General features: G+C 43.9%; 1 protein-coding gene across 2 annotated transcripts in view; it reads left to right on the top strand.

Moving 5' to 3' along the window:
• Positions 1-16500, top strand: part of LOC137518760 (Y+L amino acid transporter 2-like) — a 96203-nt gene extending 79703 nt beyond the window's left edge. For both annotated transcript variants that reach the window (XM_068236996.1, XM_068236997.1), the window contains exons 7-10: positions 187-283; positions 5042-5191; positions 13069-13252; positions 13971-16500. In XM_068236996.1, the coding sequence (XP_068093097.1) occupies positions 187-283; positions 5042-5191; positions 13069-13252; positions 13971-14053 (514 nt within the window). In that variant the 3' untranslated portion in view covers positions 14054-16500. The remainder of the gene's footprint in view (positions 1-186; positions 284-5041; positions 5192-13068; positions 13253-13970) is intronic.
• Positions 16501-16785: the final 285 nt, after the last annotated feature.

Here is a 16785-nt window from a genome sequence, read left to right as displayed (position 1 = left end):
CTCAAGAAGCTATAACTCGTAAAAAAAAAGTTTAGGACATAAGGGCTAATGTGTCCAACATTCACCTCTCCACCAACATAACAAAATTGTCTGTAGACACATGTGAATGTAAACTGTAACTCTAAATACAGAATACTAAGGTTGAAACTCCTTTTCACACCTATTGGTATCTTATTTTTATTGCAGGTTGTTTTTTGTAGCTTCAAGAGAAGGGCAGCTTCCTGATTTTCTGTGTATGATTCACATCCATAGATACACTCCTATCCCTGCATTACTTTTCAATGTAAGATTTTCTAATGTACATTTTATTTATTTATTTAAGTATTTATATAGCGCCAACATATTATGCAGCGCTGTACAGAGTATATTGTCTTGTCACTAACTGTCCCTCAGAGGGGCTCACAATCTAGTCTCTACCATAGTCATATGTCTCTGTATGTATGTTGTAGTGTATATATATCATAGTCTAGGGTCAATTTTAGGGGCAGGCCAATTAAGTTATCTGTATGTTTTTGGGATGTGGGAGGAAACAAGACTGCCCGGAGGAAACCCACGCAGACACAGTGAGAACATACAAACTCCTTGCAGATGTTGACCTGGCTGGGATTTGAACCGGGGACCCAGCGCTGCAAAGCAAGAGCGCTAACCAGTACGCCACTGTGCACCTGAAGTTCACAAAGCTATATAGATAAATGTAGAAAATTATCTTCATTCCAAAGGGTGTAGTAAGGATACTGTTGAAACATCTTCTGCAATGCAGTTGCATGTTCTGCACATTAGGTGGGACACATTGGGCCATATGCAATTCACTTTTTCTCCTGAGTTTTTTTCTAGGTGATATGCTCAGAGCTTGTCATAAAATGCATTTTAGGCCACCAGCAAGCAAGAAAATACTCAAAATAAATGTGACAGGCCCTTTTCACCAACTTTTGGGTACTTTTTCAATTGTAAAATGTTGAAAATTTAGTTTGAAGATAAGCTGAAAATGTTCTCCTAGGAGATAACTCAGGTGAAAAAATGAATTGCATATGGGTCCTTGTGAGAACTTTGCTAAAGGTTTTCACCTGAAGTAGGCACAGTGTTTTAGTACATTTGTCCACAAAGTAAGTTGGTTGATGCAACCCACTTGCCATAATTCTCCATGTACTTTTCCCCTGTAAATAAATCTTTGTTCTCCCGAGTATGGTTTCTGGTAGTTCACTTATTGACAGATAAGGCACTTTGCAACAATATCCTGCCTGTGTTTGAATATAGGCGAAGGTAAAACGTACTTGTTGGGCCACTCCCTAAATCTAGTGAGTTAATGTGCCAGCTGGTCAGCTACTTCAGTCTCAGAATGTATGCTGACTTGATCCATCATAGTCCACCATTTCTCATCTCATCTAATTCCAGATCTAATTCTAGTCTTGTGGACCTACTGTATACAGTGATGTGAAAAACGATTTGCCCTCTTCCTGATTTCTTATTCTTTTGCATGTTTGTCACACTTAAATGTTTCTGCTCATCAAAAACCGTTAACTATTAGTCAAACACAAAATGCAGTTTTAAATGATGGTTTTTATTATTTAGTGAGAAAAAAAACTCCAAATCTACATGGCCCTGTGTGAAAAAGTGATTGCCCCCCTTGTCAAAAAATAACTTAACTGTGGTTTATCACACCTGAGTTCAATTTCTGTAGTCACTCCCAGGCCTGATTACTGCCACACCTGTTTCAATCAAGAAATCATTTAAATAGGAGCTATCTGACACAGAGAAGTAGACCAAAAGCACCTCAAAAGCCAGACATCATGCCAAGATCCAAAGAAATTCAGGAACAAATGAGAACAAAAGTAATTGAGATCTATCAGTCTGGTAAAGGTTATAAAGCCATTTCTAAAGCTTTGGGACTCCAGCGAACCACAGTGAGAGCCACTATCCACAAATGGCAAAAACATGGAACAGTGATGAACCTTCCCAGGAGTGGCCGGCCGACCAAAATTACCCCAAGAGCGCAGAGAAAATTCATCCGAGAGGCCACAAAAGACCCCAGGACAACATCTAAAGAACTGCAGGCCTCACTTGCCTCAATTAAGGTCAGTGTTCACGACTCCACCATAAGAAAGAGACTGGGCAAAAACGGCCTGCATGGCAGATATCCAAGGCGCAAACTACTTTTAAGCAAAAAGAACATTAAGGTTCGTCTCAATTTTGCTAAAAAACATCTCAATGATTGCCAAGACTTTTGGGAAAATACCTTGTGGAACGACGAGACAAAAGTTGAACTTTTTGGAAGGTGCGTGTCCCGTTACATCTGGCGTAGAAGTAACACAGCATTTCAGCAAAAGAACATACCAACATACCATACCAACAGTAAAATATGGTGGTGGAAGTGTGATGGTCTGGGGTTGTTTTGCTGCTTCAGGACCTGGAAGGCTTGCTGTGATAGATGGAACCATGAATTCTACTGTCTACCAAAAAATCCTGAAGGAGAATGTCCAGTCATCTGTTCGTCAACTCAAGCTGAAGCGATCTTGGGTGCTGCAGCAGGACAATGACCCAAAACACACCAGTAAATCCACCTCTGAATGGCTGAAGAAAAACAAAATGAATACTTTGGAGTGGCCTAGTCAAAATCCTGACCTGAATCCTACTGAGATGTTGTGGCATGACCTTAAAAAGGTGATTCATGCTAGAAAACCCTCAAATAAAGCTGAATTACAACAATTCTGCAAAGATGAGTGGGCCAAAATTCCTCCAGAGCGCTGTAAAAGACTCGTTCCAAGTTATCGCAAACGCTTGATTGCAGTTATTGCTGCTAAGGGTGGCCCAACCAGTTATTAGGTTCAGGGGGCAATTTCTTTTTCACACAGGGCCATGTAGGTTTTGAGTTTTTTTTCTCACTAAATAATAAAAACCATCATTTAAAACTGCATTTTGTGTTCAATTATGTTATCTTTGACTAATAGTTAACGGTTTTTGATGAGCAGAAACATTTAAGTGTGACAAACATGCAAAAGAATAAGAAATCAGGAAGGGGGCAAATAGTTTTTCACATCACTGTATACTCGCAAGCAAGCCAGGAAAAAATGATTGACCCTCATATAAGCCGGGGGTAGGAAATGTTGTCCATGTGATCCCCCTAGTGTGTCCCGGTATAGCTAGTATAGTGCCCAGTATGGGTAGGTGGTGCCTCAGTATAGCTAGTAAAGTGCCCAGTATAGCTAGTATAGTGCCCAGTATGGGTAGGTAGTGCCCCAGTATAGCTAGTAAAGTGCCCAGTATAGCTAGTATCGTGCCCAGTATAGCTAGTAAAGTGCCCAGTATGGGTAGGTAGTGCCCAGTATAGCTAGTATAGTGCCCAGTATAGCTAGTAAAGTGCCCAGTATGGGTAGGTAGTAATCCCAGTATAGCTAGTATAGTGCCCAGTATAGCTAGTATAGTGCCCAGTATAGTGCCCAGTATGGGTAGGTAGTGCCCCAGTATAGCTAGTATAGTGCCCAGTATAGCTAGTATAGTGCCCAGTATGGGTAGGTAGTGCCCCAATATAGCTAGTATAGTGCCCAGTATAGCTAGTATAGTGCCCAGTATGGGTAGGTAGTGCCCCAGTATAGCTAGTATAGTGCCCAGTATAGCTAGTATAGTGCCCAGTATAGGTAGGTAGTGCACCCCCGCTCCCCCCGCGGCCGCCGCTATTACCTTAGCTCGGCGCCGCTTCTATTCCCCTGTCCTGCTCGTATAATCCACAGCATCGCGCCCCATGGTGGCTGCTGTGATGAGGGAGGAAGCCGTAGAGAGAGCGGTTTCCTGTAGCAGCGATGTGTATAGCCGTTACTGTGGGAACCGCTCTCTCTCTACGGCTCCCTCCATCATCACAGCAGCCGCCGTGGGACGCGCTGCTGTGGATTATACGAGCAGGACAGGGGAATAGAAGCGGCGCCGAGCTAAGGTAATAGCAGCAGCGGCCGCGGGGGAAGCGGGGGGGCTTTATTTCTGACACACTCGCAAGCAGTATATGCGAGTATATACGGTACTTATACTCTGTGGCAAAATAGTCTTTGTGCCAAGCTGTAGTTAAGTCCAGTAAACGTAGCCCAGCTCTAAGTGTAGATTACGAGCTGGGCTGTAGTTTATTTACTTGACATGTCAAAGGCAAGTAGCTCTGCATACTGTCTGGATCTATTCATGCTGGTCTCATATAATATAGTCGTTGTGGTGGACTTGTATGGGGCTGTAATTCAGATCAGACTTTTCAAAGTGTGTGTAGCTGTTTTGTGTACCAGATGACTACTCTCTCATCAGATGAAAGTTGTTTCCATGTCTTCCTATGCATTTTCACAGATTCAGATGTTGCATGTGCTGCCAATTGCTTTCTTGTAGCATTGGGTTCGTATGTGTCTACTTTTTCACTCAAATATCATCAGTATTTCCATTTACATAGTTACACAGTTATTTGGGTTGAAAAAAGACATACGTCCATCAAGTTTAACCAATGAATAAGGTACAACACTAGCCTTCACCCACATACATCCCTGTTGATCCATAGGAAGGCAAAAACCCTTACAAGGCATGGACCTATTAGACCCAAAAGGGAAAAATATTCCTCCCCGACTCTAGATGACAATCGGATAAAATCCCTGGATCTACACCACTTGGAAATTCCTAGTAATTATAGCCATGGATGTCTTTCAATGCAAGGAAAGCATCTAAGCCCCCATAAACATATATCTACCGTACTTCCTGTGGTAATAAATTCCACATTTTAATCACTCTTACCATAAAGTACCTTAGTACTAGCAATTGTTCTTCAGGGATTTCAGTATCCCTTTGATTAACTTTACCATCATATGGCGATGGTGAAGTAACATATAATTACGTACAACACATTGCGTTTTTTGCTTTTAAACGATGCTTTCTCTGGATGCATTTGATATTATAAAAATGTTACACCCAGCTAAAAATATGAATTCCAGGCTAATGTGTGCAATGTTTTATCGTAAGAACATATGATCGACTTAAGCTGTGTAATTGTTAAAGTTCTGTATTTATATTTTGCACTGCACAGGGGCTGATGTCACTTATATTTCTTTGTGTGGAGGATGTCTTTCAACTCATTGATTACTACAGTTTTAGTTACTGGTTCTTTATTGGCTTGGCAGTTGTTAGCCAAATTTATTTAAGAGTGAAGAAGCCAGATATGCCCAGACCGGTGAAGGTATGTATACAAAGCCTGAAAAAGAAAAGAAATAGTAATTTACAATATGTACATGAATTTTATTCAAATTATGTAACAGTCTTAAAGTGAACCCAAGGGGAAAAATTACTTTTTAAGGATCCCAGAGTTTTCTTTTATATTTAAACATTTACAAAGTAGGTTGAATATTTTAAAGTCTCTAATCATTGGCTGCCTATTAAGTGTCCCAGAGTTAGAAAAGAGTCAATAGTTCATGTATTTTATCTCTTCCTGCCCTCAGAAGTTGTATTCTGCCAGGAAAACTTTTATAGCTGTTATTTGCTTATCAGAGATGTTTACTATACTCCCAACAAGCTACTGACAGAAGCAGTCACTTTCATGCCTAGAAATTAACTCTTTCAGGCAGCAAAATAACAAGTAAAGCACCCTGGTTATTATATGTTTTATACTGTACATGCACATGTTTATCTCATCATGTCACATATCACCTCAGATACACTTTAAGAAAAAGCTGAATTTACCAGGAAAAGTTCATAGTTAATAGTGTTGACTCATTTTTAAATGGTCCAGTCTAAATGTACAATTTACATTTTATAATGCACTAGTCTACCTAAGCCCGGGCTCTAGGTAGTGATATTACCATGCCACCACCGCCACCAGTCAGTGTGCGTGCGCATGCCCACCGTGCGCTCGCACGCCGCACGCACTCACACACCCGACCTGCTCCCTGGCCCGACCTCCCTTCCCAACGGCTGTCTGTACTGCGCACATGCAGAGGACGGACAGACAGGGAAAGTGGATGACGCAGGGACAGTTACATTTTATTATACAGGATGTGGTAGTACTCCTAGCAGGCTCTAAGTTTGTTGGCTTTTAGTAATCAGTGTCTTTGGAACCTCTTATCTACCATAATGTGTGAAAAACGACAGAAATGTGTTTGCTCAGTTTGCAAACATTTACAGAGTTTTTAAAAGAAGAGGTAATACAGCACAATGGTAAGCATGCCTCTGTCCCCATATTTTTAAAATATGTTGCTGGCAAAATTAACATACATAACAATAATATTTCTTGGTTTCTGCATTTGCCATGTCGTCTTTGCACTAGTTGTAATGGAATATAACGTTTACATGATTTGCATATCATATCATTCTGTTGTTATCTATATTTCACACTTCGTCCAAAAATGTTTGGGGTTGTAAACTAAAATAAATCAGTAGTTAGGGTTTATGTAAATTCTGCACAGTTCATCTTGGCTCCCAGCTATGTTAAGGAAAGGCAAGTACATACCAGGAATTATCCTGCTTGAATGGTTCAGGAGATCAGCTTCCTTCCAAATAATCAACCATTTCAGCTTCAGACACTGAGACAACATTGTTAATACAGTAGCTTATATTGTGTTATCTCCCGTCTCTTATTTACGCTGACTGTCCTAGACTTCTATTCTACTCGATCAATAACTCTAAAGGGCCCTTTTCCACTAGCAATCGCTAGCGTTCACGCTGAACGCTAGCGATTGCTGAATTGCAATTACCGCCGATTCCCCGACGTTCGCGGCCGCGATTTTGCTATGCTATGCACTGCATAGCAAAATCGCGGCAAAAGTCGCTCCGCGGCGCGATCGCGATCAAGTAAAAAACGAATCGCGGTAGTGGAAATTACCTACCGCGATTCCTATGTTAAAAAGCAAACCGTAGCAATTGTAAAATCGCTAGCGGTTTGCGTTTTTGCGATTCAGCCAGCGCAAACGCGCTGGTGGAAAAGGGCCCTTAGTACATGCATTACTGATTTCCATTCATTTTTCAGATATCGGCATGTCCCATACACTATGTTCAGTATAAGCCCGTTACTATTTGCATATATAGATAGTAAACTAGCTGCAGCATGTACTTTTTTTCTATTTTCACTTTTTTTTCTATTTTCACTTCTTTGTAACTGCTCCTGTCCTTTTCCCTCCACTGTATATCATCACCATGAAGGTGTTATCAGCACTAAGGCTGGGCCGATTCTAGCTACAATGGGGCCCCCACTGACAGACCCCCCCTCCCCCCAAATAACCCCTTGCCCCCTGGGGGGGCAGCGGCAACAGGCTCAGGTGCCGCGGGGCAATTGCCCATGTTGCTTATATGGTACCACTGGCCCTGCACCAGGGATGGTCAATGAGATGCAAATCGTTGTGAGTATATACATGTTTATGCAAATTTTATATGCAAATGTACATAGCTTGAAAATAAACCAATCACCAGAATTCAAGCTTCGTAAATTTGCATAATACTGTATGCACTCGGAACAATTTGCATTTCACTGGACCATCTCCACCTGGACCATCTCCATCTCCAATGCGGACTGCTGAAAGGTTACTATAATAACAGTTGTGTGATTTCAGTCTCATAGCCCACAGTAAGAAGGTCTGTTTTTCTAACAAACACAGGCCGACCTGGATTTATTAAAAAAAAACAAAAGTTTGCTTTCCTAAAACAAAAAGAATTTGCGATAATTCAGGTTGGAGTGAGCTCGAGATGTCTCCCAGGCACCACTGCTGAATATATGCAAATTAACCATTGTACAATGGTTAATTTGCATATATTCAGCAGTGTTGCCTGGGAGACATCTCGAGCTCACTCCAACCTGAATTATTGCAAATTCTTTCTGTTTTAGGAAAGCAAACTTTTGTTTTTCTTAACATCTTAGTAAGGGGGCTTTTAGGACCATTGTAGTCCCTTACACACCCCAATGAGTTCTGGGTCAACATGAGCTTGCTGGTTAGTCTGTGCCTCTCGGATTTACAAGCCCTACTCCATAGAGCCAAATTAATCCATGCCATGCACTAATGAGGATCAAACAATCCGAAACAGTCTGTATGCATGTTGGATTATTATGGCTCTGTACATATTAACAAGCTGAGACATCATTGCATTCCAGCGGTTCTGGAGGTGTGTTTAGCTTCTAAGGGTACAATGTTTAATTTGCATATATTCAGCAGTGGTGCCTGGGAGACATCTCGAGCTCACTCCAACCTGAATTATCGCAAATTCTTTCTGTTTTAGGAAAGCAAACTTTTGTTTTTCTTAACATCTTAGTAAGGGGGCTTTAAGGACCATTGTAGTCCCTTACACACCCCAATGAGTTCTGGGTCACCATGAGCTTGCTGGTTAGTCTGTGCCAGGGCTGGATTACCGACCAGGCAACAAAAGCAGTCGCTTGGGGCCCCATTCAGAGTCAAAGGGGCCCCATCAGCACATAAACCAGCCCTTGCCATCCTGTCAGCGGTGGCTGGATGGTATAATGGTTAAAGGGACTCTGAGCAGTGCAGTAACTATGGAAAGATGCATATCATTTTGAAGCTCTCTTTCTCCTCTTTCCAATGATATATAAACGGCTGCACTATGCCTTTCAGTTTTCGATATTTTCGCGATCTAAATCGCGGCCACAGGACGACTTTTCTCCAAAGTCAGCGGTGGCTGGATGGTATAATGGTGAAAGGGACTCTGAGCAGTGCAGTAACTATGGAAAGATGCATATCATTTTAAAGCTCTCTTTCTCCTCTTTCCAATGATATACAAACGGCTGCTCTATGCCTTTTAGTTTTCGATATTTTTGTGATCGAAATCGCGGCCACAGGATGACTTTTCTCCAAAGTCAGCGGTGGCTGGATGGTATAATGGTTAAAGGGACTCTGAGCAGTGCAGTAACTATGGAAAGATGCATATCATTTTAAAGCTCTCTTTCTCCTCTTTCTAATGATATATAAACGGCTGCTCTATGCCTTTTAGTTTTTGATATTTTCGCGATCGAAATCACGGCCACAGGACGACTTTTCTCCAAAGTTGACAGCTCGATTCAGCACAATGCAATGAAATATAAGGAACCCAGGGGGATATAATTACAAACATCATGCTGGTAGGTGTGAGGATGTAATGAATTAGTTGTGGGTATGCTTAAAGGCATATCCACAGGCACTGCTTGGAGTACCTTTAAGGGCTCTGCCGCTGACACAGGAGACCAGGGTTCGAATCTCAGCTCTGCCTGTTCAGTAAGCCAGCACCTATTCAGTAGGAGACCGTAGGCAAGTCTCTCTAACACTGCTACTGCCTATAGGGCGCGTCCTAGTGGCTGCAGCTCTGGCGCTTTGAGTCCACCAGGAGAAAAGCGCGATATAAATGTTATTTGTCTTGTCTTGTCAAATGATGCCATGCGCTGCTGATTGTCTTCAGAGCCAGGCTCTCCTCCTAGGTCCCCCTCCTGCTACTGTGCGCTCTGCCGCTGCCCACTCCACCCTCCCTTCCCACAGAGAACCACAGCTGCAGCAAGAATGATAGCAGCAGATGGCAAACGCTCACTCACCTATCCATGATCCAAGCAATAGAGATCCCATCATCTGAAACCCATCTGTCTCTTCTACAGTGCAGCCGCTCGCTCTGAACTTCCTGATTCTCAGATCAGACAGGAAGTAGGAAGTAGTAATAGTAGTAGTAACAGAGCGGCAGCACTCTAGAGGAGACAGATGGGCTCCGGATGACGGGACCTCTATTGCTTTGATCGCAATAGGTGAATGTGATTCATCTGGTGCTGTCATTCTAGCCCACTGCGGCTGCCTTCTCTGCTGGACTATCCTATTCACTGGGATGGAGGCTGCATGGTGGCTGTCTAGTTTGGGAGGAAATTGTTTGTTCGGTGGTGGGAGTGGTTATGTAATTCTGTCTGGGGAACGGCTTCCGGTTTGGCAGTGTCCAGAGCTTTCTGCTATTGCCAGGCTGGAGATGCAGGGGGATAGTGCTGCTGCTGTGATATCTGGCGCCCTCTTCACAGGGGTGCCCCAGCCCCTGAGTGCAAATTTCCCAGCCATTCATCTCTCACTCTGCATTTTGCCGCTGCTATTCCCTGCATTGTGCACCCACAGAGGAAAGCGTGCTGTTGCCCATAGCAACCAGTAGCTCGGCTGCCCGGTGTGTGCGGCATATTGCTGTGCAGCTGCATCTTCTGATTCTATTACGACATGATGGGGGGGCCCCAATCAGTTACTTTGCTTAGGGCCCCATTTAGCCTTAATCCAGCTCTGGTCTGTGCCTCCCTTATTTAAAAAAGAGACTCTTGGGACCTGATTTATTGAGACTTCTATAGAGATCTCCAAGCATCTCCAGTGGGGATAATATACATTATTCAGCAATTCTAGACTCCGATCGATTAACAGTTGTCTGCTATTACGTGGTTAGGGCTTGCTAGTCTCACATTGGTTACATTACATCATACTTGGGGTTGTTTAGAGGTTATTGTAGCAGTGGTAGTAGGATTGCTCGACAATCTGAGTTTATTAAAGCAAAATAAAATAGAAAAACTTATCATGGAAACTGAAATCACACAATCAATTTACTACTATTTCAGCAATCCCCATATTAAGCTCATCCTTAGCTTCATTGCCTGGTTTAGCGAATTAATTAATTAACAAAAATGCATAACATTTATAGTTTTTAGTGAAAAGTTACATCATTTGTTTCCCATGTTATCACCCAAAACCACTAAATAAACACATCATTGTACACTGTACCTTTAAATTCCCCCTCCATACTGACTTGTGAAATCTTAACTTTTGGGGTCATGTGACCTTTGCACCAATCCAATATCACTGTGCCCCTCCCCCTTTCTTCATATACTAGACCCACACCTGTAACCCAATCCTTCTATAGGGGTAACCAGGAGATTGCCCAGGGCTCTAGGCTCATTAGGGGCCCTCATATCAGGGATTACAGCGGTCTAAACAACTTTATGGTCTATACGGAACTAAATTTTAAGTGGCTCCATGTTAATTTTTGCTCAGGGGCAAATTTTTTCCAAAATCAACACTTCCAACAACATTCAATAGGTAGTTCAGTGTCTGTAACAATCGCGAACAAGGGGTGATTGGCACCAGCATCAAAAGTGACAGCAGCATGATGCGCTTCTGGTACAACAAGATGGCGCCGGACTCGGACGCCACGGCCACAGGGCTCCGGCCTTTTTTGCTTTTTTTAAGGCACTATCTTTGCCTACACTCACCTCTGAGCTCCGCTCTTGCTGAGGTGGGAGGCGAGGAACATGGGCATGGCTGATCCTGCTGCGAACCGGTCACGGATCGCAGCCTGCGGGTCGGCGTGAGGACAAGGACCACGTGCAGGCATGGGAGAGGCGGCACGGAACCCCGCAGATCTCCCGCTGCCACCTCCGGATCACCCGCGCTGACTCCACCAGGCACCGCAGCTTGTCACCCAGAACGGCTCCCAGCATCACCCAGGATGGCTCCACTAGGTGGTTCCAGCGTCCACAGCCGTCCCCTGAAGCCACTGCCATGGAGACCAGGAAGCCGCCGCTATGGACGGGGACCACGTGCAGGCATGGGAGAGGCGGCACGGAACCTCGCTGACCAGACCAGGAAGCCGCCGCTATGGAGACCAGGACACTAGGAGGGAACGCACAGCTGTTCCCCCACCGCTCACAGCCAGCCAGCAAGCGCTGCTGGAGGATCCAGGCCGCTGCACAGAGGTGGGTCACAGGTGTTCCTCTGCTGCTGCCCCCAGCCCCCTCACTGCACGTGGGAGAAGCCAGGGCAGGCCTCATCCACCAAGGCCGGAGTATCCTTTTTGTCCACATGGCAGCCCTGGATCCCCATGGGCCCTGGAGAGCTTGGTTATCTCTACAGTCCTGGCTCTGGGTTGCAGCTGCCGGGCACGAGGTCCCCTCTGCCTGTAACCACCATCCATATGGATTTTTGGCCCAGTTCCCCATTGCAGCTCTCTCTGTCCTCTGGGCAGGCTGAACTTGCTGGCGACCTCTGGGCCCCCTCGGCTGCCATTACCTGCTCCACCTACGCTGTTCCCTGCTCCACCAAATCGGCCCCGGCTGCATGGCCCTTTGCAACCATCAGCTTCATGGCAGGGCCCGTGCACCCACCAGCTCCATCCCACACCACTGCGGCATAGACAGCCAAACGGGACGCTATCCAGTCACACCGCACTGCCCAAGGGGCCCCACTCCCACTCTCACTTTCATTGTTCTTCTTCCTTATTCTCTCTCTAGCTATCCCTTCTCTCTCTCTCTCTCTCTCTCTCTCTCTCTTTCACTACCCTCTCTACTTTCGTGGACAATTGGTAGCACCTGTCTAGTTGGGAGCGTGTCGCTGTGTAGTGTCCAGTGCCGGAAATGGCAGCGCTCGTATCAGCTCTCAGGCTGCTCCTCCAGTCCCACTCTTTTCTGTTCCTGCTATCAGTGTATGTCTGCTATGTTTGTATTACGTTAATTGTGCGTGTATGCTGCAATGCTCTGTTTGAATTACGTTAACTGTACGTGTATGCTGTAATGCTCTCTGTTTTGCTTTTGTTTTTGCTTCTACTGTTTATACGTATGTACCATGCTTAACTGTATACGACCCACTGCTTAAATGTACGCACAAACTGTAATGTTGTTCTATGTATGCTTGTCCCACGTCTACGTATGTACCATGCTTAACCGTGCTATTTTCTTGTTTTCATCAACGACCCTGTATGCGCCAAAACCAATTCCGGGTACAATCCACCGTTGTACTTGGCGAAATAAATTCTGATTCTGATTCTGTGATCATCTTTCTCCAGAAGCTAATGGAGAGGAGTCCTGAAGCCTTAGTGTGGGATTATCACTGGAAATTCACGGGTCTAAAGGGGGCCTCCTTACTGCTAGCTGGTGGAGAGGAAGGGTGTGGGTTAGTGTAGACAGACTTTATAATCCATGTTTTGTTTTTAACCTTTTCATTATATCCTCTGTATTTTTTAATACATTTTTATTACACTCAACTTATACAGATTTTCTACTTTATGTTAAATTGTATGTTCATGAAATAAGAAGTAAGAAATACTTAAGTGTCACTCTTCTATTTATTCTATTTTTCATTGCAGCTGAGCTTGTTTTTCCCAATTATATACTGCATATGCAGCATTTGTTTGGTAGTGGTTCCACTCTACAGCGATCCTATTGATTCACTGGTTGGCATTGCTGTTGTCCTCTCTGGGGCCCCCGTATATTACCTGTGTCTTCACTTTCCACCAGAAAAACAGCCAGCATGTGTGAAGAAATTCCTTGGTAAGATGTTATTACATGAATGCCAGCACAAATAGAACTAAAAAAAAAAAAACACAAGCCTCAGAAGAAGCTAGGTTCACATAACAGCGAAACGGTAGTAAGGCCTTGCACCCTCTGGCGCTCACATCTGCCTACCCTCTCAGCAGACCTGCAAACGATAAGTACACTCACTGTATATTTATCTGCAAGTTGCTGCACTGTTTTGCACAAGACCGTTATCCTGAATGTTTGCAAGCACATCATTAAAGCTAGATTGCCAACCTTTTTTCCTTCTTGAATTTCTCACAAATAGAACTAAAACATGCAGATGGTTCTACCACCGTATATATTAGATTAACAGAGTTTCACCACGGAGGAGGGCATCAGAGAACATATGGACTGGCCTGGATTTATTAATAACCCTCTAATGTAGCCCTTTTACCCCAAATGAACCATTCTTATAATGTCCTGATCTCAGGGAACTTCTGCAAAAGTTATAGATTAGCGGGGGAGGGGAGACTTATATTTCAAGGAAAGTATCCAAGCCCTCTTTAAAAGTATTGTAGATACAGAACTCGCCATCAACTACCATACTTCCAGTTATAAGATATTCCTTTTAACCACTCTTACCGTGAATGCTAATTATTATTATAGCAGCCTGTGTTATAGTGCTTCCTACTGTGCTACACCTCCCAATTGTTTTTTGCGCACAGCAATAAATGTATTCTTTTTTGTGTAGGTCTCATTTCCTTGTACACACAGAAGTTGTGTCTGTGCCATGCCTCCGACCCAACAGTGGAAGAAGAGGAGAAGCAGAAATAAGCAGATGGCGAGAATGTCTCATGACTTTGTTTAACAAACAGAATTACACAGGAAGACATATTACCAGCGATAAAAAAAAACTGCCATTCAGTCAGGATCCCTTCAATTGCCACAAAGTAGGTAGAGGGAGGAGTAAACCCACAAAACATCAGCCTCCCTACCAAAATATCTCTGGGCTACTTCACCTTCACTTCCTTATTACTCAGCTTGTGTAAAGGAAAGAAAGAAAAGTAGGGAGGATATTTTGTTTTAAAAGACTTCACTCCACTGCCATTTTCTAAATTCTGTTAAAGGAGATCACAGAGGTACAATGCATTGTGCAAATCACAAGTGAACAAATGTACATGAAACACTTCAGCACACACATGCGCACGAGTAATTGACCATACCAATACACATGCAAATATTCCTGAGCATACGCCTACATGCAGAGAAATGCACATCCATAGCAACCCACCCTACCTTCCTGGGAAAAAAATCTCTTGTTTAACACACACACACACACACACACACACACACACACACACACACACACACACACACACACACACACACACACACGTACACGTACACGTACACGTACACACACACACACACACACACACACACACACACACACACACACACACACACACACACACACACACACACACACACACACCCCTCTTCCTGGTTCTTAATACTCTCCTTCCCATCAAAACCTTGTATAATAACCTACCCGGATGGGACTCTCTCTACCTACTAACCATTGATTTCACAGAAAGCTCTTTGCCTGGTTTCCTAAGTCAGGGTCCTCTGTACAAGAATCCAATTGAATCTGGTGCAGTCCTATTTATCAGTCTTCCAAAGTATAGACACATTCCACCTACACAAATATATCTGCCTTTATTCTGTTTGTATTTTCAGATGTAAAAGAAGAAAGTGTATGAAAAATGCTTGTGAGGGGATTCAGAGGGGAAATATACAGAACAAGGCAAATAATACATTTGTAATGCAGATCAATGGATCAAGGGAATTTTTAGGCATAAGCATTTCAGGCCATTGCCTGGAGTGCCATTGGTCCTGCGGGCGCCATACCCCTGGGTTACGCTCTGACCCCTGAATGAAGCCCCACCCCCAGACTAAGTCCCCTCTTCCTGGTGCTCTATTACCTGCTTCTGCTGTGTGTGTGTAGAAGCAGGAATTTCTGTGTTCTGAGGAGCAACAGCATTGCAGGTCCCTGGAAAGCAGACATCACAAGGTTTGGCTAGTGTACAGCCACCACTGTGCCCCTCTGTGCCACCTCCCCCCGTGACATTTTCTGTCCCCCTTTGTGCTCTTTGTGCCTCCTTCTGTACTCCTTTGTGCCTCCTTCTGTCTCCCAGTGCCTCCTTTTGTCCATTTGTGTCTCCTTCAGTCCCCCTCTGCCTCCTTCTGTCCCCCTATGTCCCTCCTCCTTTCCCTGTGTGCCTCCTTCTGTCCCTTTGTGCTACCTCTGCCCCCCCCCCCCCCGTGCATCCCTTTGTCCCACTGTACCTAGGCTCCTTCTGTAAAAGGCAGATACTGGTGAGTGTGCAGCTTCTGCTGCGCTGTACTCTGCATTTACACGCTAAGCTGAAGGAATGTGGGAAGGTTTTGTGCAACGAAATGCAATCGATGGGTTGTTTGTATCTCGGGGACTCCTTGTATAAAGCATCGACCTTATACGCCACATGGTTCATATATTCTTTAGTGTGTGCATTGGTTGGGTTTTTTTTTGGGGGGGAGGGAGGGACAGGACTTCTTGCCTGGGGTGAGAAGAAGGCTAGAGAGGGCCCTGTAAGGGATCTTAGATAAGTTGAGTTTTTAACATTCATTTCTCATAATTGAATTTCAAATCCCGACCCCTAACACCAGAGAGGGTGAATCAAGCATAACTGTATATCTGGAAAAAACCCAGATAGAAAATTCTCTAAGAAAGCATGATGAAACCATAGGACAGGCATGGGCAAACTTGGCCCTCCAGCTGTTAAGGAGCTATAAGTCCCACAATGCATTGCAGGAGTCTGACAGCCACATTCATGCCTCATAAAGGCAAATGCATTGTGGGACTTGTAGTTTCTTAACAGCTGGAGGGCCAAGTTTGCCCATGCCTGCCATAGGAGAAACCGAACATGGATGAAACAACAACCATAGAAGAACAAGGCTCTCAAAAAAGAGGACGAGCGAAGGTGATTTAGAAAGGAACTAGAGAGAAGCTATACGTTCCAAGAGGGCCTGGACAGAAGTGAAGGCTTTAACCACAGACAGACATTCTAAACTTACATATGCATCAGTGGTGGCAACAGGAAATATGATTAAGACTCTGTCCATACTACACAAAGCTTCCCATTATTAAACAGAACGTGTGCTAAAAGTCTCAAAGCCATCATGAAACACTTTAGGTAACACCATTTTGTAAAGCAAATTAAAGAAGATACTTTACATTCCGTTTTTCGTTTGTTTTTGTTTTGTTTTTGTTTTTTTGGGGGGTGGGGGGTGTCAACATTTCTCAGTAAAACATGCTGTAGTGTAGAAAGGTGAGTAAGGTAACAGAAGGAAGAAGAAGGTGGTAATGGGAAGAGGAAAAAGAGAGAAAGAGAAGAGAGGAGCAAGAGATGAGAGTTGAAGAAAGAAAAATGCCAATCGGTAGAAACATGCTGATGGCAGCAGTTCATAAGGGGTCTGCAAGGCTCTCTTCAAAATGAAACATTATCCCATTATTGCATTAACCA

Source organism: Hyperolius riggenbachi, chromosome 5 (genome assembly GCF_040937935.1).
Source record: "Hyperolius riggenbachi isolate aHypRig1 chromosome 5, aHypRig1.pri, whole genome shotgun sequence".
NCBI lineage: Eukaryota > Metazoa > Chordata > Amphibia > Anura > Hyperoliidae > Hyperolius > Hyperolius riggenbachi.
Note: the sequence above shows the minus strand (reverse complement) of the source record. Positions and strands in the feature narration are given on the sequence as shown.